We start from the raw sequence: 7,817 nt of genomic DNA, 5'->3' as shown, positions 1-7,817 counted from the left end.
GACCCACACTTTTATGTTGAAAATTTATTAAAATTTAACTTAGCAACATAACTTGTTGGTTTGTAAGATTTAGGCATCTGTTAATAAATCCTGCTCTTGTTTGAAGTTTGCAGGCTCTAACTTATTTGCATCTTATCAAACCTGCTAAATCTGCAGGGGGTTGAATACTACTTGTAGGCACTGTATGTCTTTTTAGATAGTGTATGTAAACTTCTGGTTTCAACTGTACATGCATATTACCTTGTTTTGGTATGGTGGCCTAAATAAGAGTAATTCAGTACGCTTTTCAAGCATTGGTAATCTAAATAATCTTTTATACTTAATTATCCAAGCCTCATATTTATATATTGTAGTCTCTGAATGTGTGTGAAATATAGTACCAGGTGCCCCTGCCATTTTAATTCGTAGCAGTGTTTTTTAACTATATATTTTTGCTATGATGTTTTAATTCATTATTAGTTGAGCGGACTTCTAATAATCCGGGTCCGGCGGATCCGTCACAGGTTGGAAAAGAAGTCCGGATCCATGTATGTGAATGGGGAGCGGATTCGGGACAAGAGAGCGAGCGAGAAAAAAAAAAAAATATTCCAGATCGTGCAGCCGGATTCCTGCGACCGGGTCGGACCCGGATCGGGCGCTGATACCGCGCAGATCTGGATTTTTACAGTTCGGATCCGCTCAACACTATTCATTATCTAAGAAAAACAATGTTTTATATTATTGGTCTTGCATTTTTTGGTGTTTACCCCTAAAATAATGAAACAAAACTGGACATGTCTGGTATCGCCGTAATCGTACTGATGAGGAGAGTCATTTGTGAGGTAGTTTTGTACTACAAAATGTACACTGTAAAAACAGTTCCCAAAATACCATGTTACAATTGGGTTTTTCAGTTTCTCCCATTTGAATTTTTTCCCCGTTTTACAGTACGCGATGTGTTAAAATGAATGATATCATTCAAAGGTACCTTATAAATCTCAAATAGCTAATGTACAAAAAGACAGCTTTCATATAAAATATTTTATTGTTTCTGAAAACATTAAAAAAAAACAAACAAATTTTGAGCACTTTTCATAAAAAAACATAACTGAAATTCTACTGCAATTTTAAACTACTGTAGTTTCAGCAGTACAACAGACAACAAAACAAGGGGTCATTTTTTTGCCTTTTTAAATTGAATATGAAAGGATATGAAAGGGAGTTGTATCTGTCATATGCTGCAGATTAAGCACATTATGTTGGGTCTGTACAGTGACTCAAATGCAATGCATATATTCTTCCTTTCATAGTCCAAAGGTCTGAGTATTGCAATTTTTTTGCAAAATGATCTTCTACATTACCATGATCCAAAGGTCATTTAGTATTTCATTTTAAAACCCTAAAATAGTAATTTAAAAAGTAAAAACACAAGGAAACAAAAGAACATATTTAACAACTAAGCGAAGTTAGTTAAAAATTAAAAAAACAAAAACAAAAAAACAACTGAATAACAATGCTTGTCTGGTCAACACAGAACAAGTATTTAGTACAGCAAAAGTGGTTACAGGAATATACTGAGACTGTACAAGGTAATACACACATGCACATTTTGTGATCATGTATTAACACGGTGAAGCAAATAAACTTAATTTCTTCCTGCTGTAATATTCTCATGTAAGAGAATAAGAAATATAAATATCTCATTGAGATTAATGCACATTGCTACATAAGACAATTGTCTGTCATTTTTATGACATTCCACATTGCTAATATAATGAATTTCATCACTTTTTTTTTTTATATTTTTCTACTGTAAATCTGGGGCAAAATAGTTGCATTTATCCAAAAAGAGGTGCCGTGCCACAGGTTCAAAAGAAGTTTAGTGCAAGAAGTGAACCTGAGAACTTCTTTGTAATTAATGCTCTTCTTTCCAAGAACTGTTCCTATAGGATCAGGATGCATGAAACCTCTTTTTAAGTAGTTTACAGGCAATAAGAACAGGCACTACTCCCAAGAAGATGCCTTCCAGCAAAATGTAAAAGAGTTTGCTGCAATACTGTACATAAAATGCGCTGCCAATTTTTTTTCCATAGATCTCAAGGTTAGCAAATTGAGATTTCACCGCAAGAAGAGCCTACATTACACATTCGGCAAACAGTGCAAAATGGTCAAGCGGTAAATAGATCAGAAAGCATATATTCTTTTTTAACTACTATAGAATAAACAGTAAAGTACTAGCTATGGTCCAAATGCCCTTGACATTTTTTAGTTCACAAGTTGCCTTAAAATGGCTGCTTAGACCAAAATTATTCAAATTTACCCTTTGGGTTTTTTCCTTCCATTTTTTTGTCTTTTAATACTTTGGTACGCAATAGTGCTCCATCTCAATGTACAATAGTGAAAAGTACTAAGAGCAGGTACTGAAAAAAAGAAAAAAAAAAAACTAAAATACCAGCAAACACATAGAAACAGCCAAGTAAACTCACTATCACAATCAGGTTTACAGAGCTCTGAGTTGGCCGTAGCACCTTTTGGTAAAATGATATACAACGTTAATTGTCTATTTTGCATTTTTTTTCTTTTTCTTTTTTTTTTTTTAAAAGACGAAAGCTGGCGAAGATAAAACACAATCAATATTTAATATTCTATACAACTACAACTTCCATTAAACTATGAATTGGGCCAACACTGTAGTCAGTGGGAGTTTTGCATTTTCACTCTGCAAAAGTAGATTGATGAAGTGTTGCCAAAAGTTAAAACAATAGTATGTGGAAGTATGAAACTATCCAAGCTTGTTCACAGAGCTAAAATTCATTAACATGCAAAAGAAACGACAAAATAAAAACAAAACAAAACAAAAAAGTCAGCTTACTTTCAAATGGCATGTTTGGTTATAAAATGAATAGAAGAAAGCTGCTCAGACATACAGCTATCTTAAATAGTTGGGATAAGAAAGTGACAAATGCAAAAACAAAAAAAAAAAAAATCTCTATAGGAAATAGTTTTTCCTGTATGTTGTATCTGATGTTCCGGAATAACTTTTATTCCCTAAATAGAAGAGTAGGGTAGCCATTGATCGGCATGCAGGCATCTTAAGTAAAAAGGAGTAAGAAATGAAATGTTATTTGTAGTCCATTAGTAACTTTTCTGGGAAATTGAGCACATGCCACAAACACACAGTTTCTAATATGTACAAATATTAGAAATCGCAAAGCTTTACATTGGTTCCAGTTGAAAGGGGGAAGTCCGAGGAAGAACCTTGTCCTATCAGACTGGATACTTCCCAGATACTTTCAATCTACACCATTTATACCTTCACCAAAGAATTACTTTTATTTTCCTACTAATTTTTTTCTTCTTTTTTTTGCTTATGTGGATGTAACTAATAAAATATAAAACAAAAATGCATAAAAGGTGATGTGAGGTCATGTGTTAAAATAAGAATAAAAACATGAAAAAATTTACATCTTAGTGCATTTTCTTACATTTACAGCTTTTCAAAATGACTTTTCCTCAATGAAATAAATAACTTTTTTTTCTTTAAAATACATATGCCACAAATGATATGATTTTTTTTTAACTCAAGTCTCCATTTCTTCAAAATGGGCAGTCGTTGTTCTTTGCCGTTAACCGAATAGATTATAGGGCATGTCAGCAGTAGCATGTTCAGGGTTTATCTACAACTGTTATACTGGTTTCATTAGTGTAGCAAAATAAAAAAATGGACTTAATACTGGCTCATTAACTGCCCAACAATGCACTGCAGATTAATTATGTTAAGAACAGATGAAATATAGAGAACCTGTGCAGCAAACGTTTTGAAAATCTCATAATTATAAATGTTTCTGCTGCGGGAGGCACTTCCATTAAGACAAATACAAATGTCTGCCTTTTGTTTGATACAGTGTGCTACATTATAGTACAAGTTTAACCCAACATTTCAACTGTAGGATGGTCTTTACTTTCTATCCATTCAAATCCAGTCGAGGTCATAGAGTTAATGGATTCATTACAGATCTGCTGGAACAAAGGATCATTGTTCAGCTCCTCCAGTGTAGCTTCGTCGTCCTGTACATGTTGCCGTCCTGGATCAAACAACAAGTTCGGATCTAAAGTGTTCAGATCATTAATGCTGCCTGAGAGGTCAGAAGACAACCGGATGTCGCTGGAGAAATCAGAGGCATTGTTCAAATCTGAAGCCACTTGGACGACAAGTTGCTGGTTGGTTTGGAGGCTTTCCCCATCTAACAGGTCTTTAACAGTGCTGTTGAAATCAAGTTGCTGCTCTCCAATTTCAGATTGTGCTTGGTTGTCTCCAGTAGTAAAACCAATTGGATCAGTACTGCTGTTCTTTGTGAGGTAAGCTGGCGTTTGGAATTCATAAGCTGAAGTGCTGGAATTCATCATATTTTGTTGATTGGCACCAGAAAACATTGGTGATGTTTCCAAAATCTGAGTGAGATTCATTCTTGCAGTATAGTTAGAAGGCATATTGTTTATTCCCAACCCACGCACGGCATCATCACGGTCAGAATCCAGTTTGTTTAATAAAACATGAGTGATGCTTTGTGTGTTAGTTTGCTTCTGTAGGGATGGGAAAGCGGTCTGCATCATTACAGTTAAGGGGACAGACTGACTTCTTTGCGCTATGCTGTTGGCACTGGTGTCTGTCTGAACATTTGCAAGTATATTTTGAACTTCTGGAGTTACTATGGATCCAAAAGCAGTCGCATTAGATCGAGAAGCATTTGAAATGGGGCAATTTGTATTTCCACTTAAATTACGTTGGCGATGAACGGCTGGGCTGACACTACGACACCTGAAATTGCCATTTCCAGTAGTACCAGTACCTTTGTTGTCTAGAGGAGCAGGAACTGCAAAACCCTCCTGTTTGCTGGTACTGCTTATTGAAGGCAGCTGATGCTGAACTGGAGATACAGGAGTCAAACGTCCAAAGTGATTGTCATGATGTCTCGTCTGAGACTGATATGACTGACCTGGTACAGCAAAAGCATGTGGCTTTCTGAAACTGTCTTCTACCAGCTCCTTATAACTTGGAAGAATACCATGAGAGGAAACGGAAGAATTACCAACAGAGCTGTATCCATTATTCATCCATTCCAACTTCGTCTTGTCTGGGTGAGTAGCCATGGGCCTCTGCATGGGCTTTACAGGACTACTCGAAACAATGCTAGCATCATGGTAAGAGATGCTGGAGTTTATAGGGGTAAAAGCAAATGGATTCCTGCATTCAACTGGGCTTGGAGGAACACTACTGCTGCAGTTAGAATGTGGAGTCCCAACAGGGGTATGCCGGCTACTTCCCAAAGCACTATCTACAGGTGTTGTCTGAGCTAGCCGAGAGCATGGACTCTCTCTCGACAAACTCTGAGTGCCAGAAATCATCTCTGAAGTAGGAGTTGGAGTCAAAGTTGGAGTGGGTGTTGGAGTAGGTGTGTGAACTGGAGTTCCAGTGCTATGTACTGAATGAAAGAAGTGGGCACTATTTGAATGTGTGGGTACTGGTGTACCATGGGCAGCTGATGCTTGGTTTTGGAGCACCATTCCTAAACTACCATAGTTCTGAGAGTTATTATTCATTGACATTTGCTCCTCCATAAGGACTAACTCCTCAACAATGCTGTCTTGTGTGAGATCATCATCAAATGAAAAGAAACTGTCAGTGTTAGGAGGGTCTGTGAGATCAGAGCGCTGAGGTAACTGGTTAGAAGAATGTGCTTGAAGCTGATTCAAAGATGAATCCTCAAGTTGCTGGCTGTAAGCGTCTTGTGGTAGTCCTTCAAAGTCTACAGGTTCCCACACAGTTTTTTGCAAGTTATCAGCACCAGAAGTTCCTGGCATATCCAGGACACCAATAGTTTGAGCCTGTTCGCAATTACCAGATGTGAAATTTGAACTTTCAGCAATCTCCTGCCAAGTGTTTTGATCAAAGGGGATATCAGACTTTGAATCATTGACAAATTTAAACACGCTACCTTCTAGTTTCACTTTAATGTCCTGGGAGGTGGCTATGAGCTCTTGAGGAGGATCAGTGGTCTTTTCAACACAACTCAAGGAATAATTTGTTACCATCTCTGCAGTATTTCCTTGCTGCGTGCCATCACTGGGTACTAAAGTAACATTTACTGCATGATCATTTTTCGATGTCAATACTTTCTGAACTTTCTTAACACTACTAACTGCTCCCGGTCTCTGACACTCTGAAGTGGCTAAAGAGAGTTGACCAATAAGTGATTTTTTAGCTGGCGGTATCTGCAAGTCTTGAACTGTAGGAGTCAAACGCTTCCTGGGACTCTTACTAGACAATCTGAGGTCTCTTACAGCAGGATCATTTATAGTGATTGGACTGGGGCCACTGTTGAACAAGATTGGGGATGCAACACACAGAGTCACAGTACCTTGACTGCTGCCTGCTGAGGAAACAGAAGTGCCTTCAAATGAGCGACTTTTACATTTGGTCCTTGTTCCCTCTACCCTTTGATCAAGGACTTTAACGGTCTGAGTGTCACGAGCAATATCTAGAGATTGTTTATCCTGACTGGCTTTGGGTGTAAATAACATAACAGGCGTTGCTTTTCTAGACTTTGAACCATCTGTGTTCTCTTGGCACTGTACTTGATTCTCGTCAGTCACTATTTCAGGCTCAGTTTTTACCTCCACTGAAGATGCCACAGGGGTACCCATTCTAGGTACAGGAGATTGCAAAGAAACTACAGAGCCATTTCTGATTTGTGGCACAGTCCTATTGTCATCTGTTAAACTTCCACTGCTGCTCACAGGTGTTGTCTGTTTCACAGAAGTAGTAGCATTACTGGGAGCAAGAGATATTGTGGTCATTTTCACAACATTCAAAGCGCTAACATGTGATGCTGGCACCACATTTTTAATTGGGCTACTGGTGATAACCACAGTGGTGGGTGAACGGATCGTCAAAGGATTAGAACTGGCTGGCTTAGGCAAGATCTGAGCGTAGCGATGTCTAGCAGATCGATCACCAACAGGACTTGCTGGAACATTTTGGGGAGTCTTTGGTGACTGCTTTACAGACTGCATGTGCTGAGTGACCACTTGAACATTTAACGGTAGGACTTTCCCCTCAGAGGATCCGATGGGACTAGGTGAGGTCACAAGTGGCCGTGTTCTTTGCACCTGTTATAAAGAAATGTAATAGTTTAGTGCAAAGAAGTTATAATAATTATAAGAAATCAACTATTCAAAATAACAAAATATGTATGTGTTAATTAACATTATTAAACTCAGGTTTAACATTTGGGGGGTCCTCACACTGCCAACTGCCCAATCAGGGCTGACAGAATCAGAGGGGAATGGTAACACCTGGTTGACCATTCATAAATTTGTTAGCGGGATAAGAACAGCACAGATTTAACGCACAATTCTATATTCCTTATAAAAAAAAATGATCTGGAATTGTTCTTTTATGTGGAATACCAATATTTATTAAAGCAAATCTAAAGTTTTAGGTGACTCCTTAGGTTAAACCTTGGTATGTAAATACATAAGGAGCAGCTTTATTTCTGGCCATTATAGGACTTCAAATGATCATTTTTCTATGATCTCAGCTCCAGAATGGGTGAAGATTTCATTGGTGTCTTCTGTGCACTGCAAATTTAGAACAGTGGAGATAATGCTCCACTACCTCCCGAAACACACGCTCATAAGCGACAGTAGTAACATATAGAGAAGAAATATGCAGTGTAACTGTGAACCATAAAACGTCAAGTGTCTCAAGTTGAAAAAGAGACAGCAAACTTTTAGTAGAAATAAAAATAAAATTGTTATCTTCACTTAAATTACTG

General features: G+C 37.7%; 1 protein-coding gene across 1 annotated transcript in view; it reads right to left on the bottom strand.

Moving 5' to 3' along the window:
* Positions 1 to 1,005: 1,005 nt before the first annotated feature.
* The window catches only part of RFX7 (regulatory factor X7), a 176,761-nt gene continuing 169,949 nt past the window's right edge, over positions 1,006 to 7,817 (bottom strand). The window contains exon 9 of the mRNA XM_075345747.1: positions 1,006 to 7,149. Coding sequence (XP_075201862.1) covers positions 3,907 to 7,149 — 3,243 coding nt within the window. The 3' untranslated portion in view covers positions 1,006 to 3,906. The remainder of the gene's footprint in view (positions 7,150 to 7,817) is intronic.

The sequence above is a fragment of the Anomaloglossus baeobatrachus genome, chromosome 4 (genome assembly GCF_048569485.1).
Source record: "Anomaloglossus baeobatrachus isolate aAnoBae1 chromosome 4, aAnoBae1.hap1, whole genome shotgun sequence".
Classification (NCBI taxonomy): domain Eukaryota; kingdom Metazoa; phylum Chordata; class Amphibia; order Anura; family Aromobatidae; genus Anomaloglossus; species Anomaloglossus baeobatrachus.
Note: the sequence above shows the minus strand (reverse complement) of the source record. Positions and strands in the feature narration are given on the sequence as shown.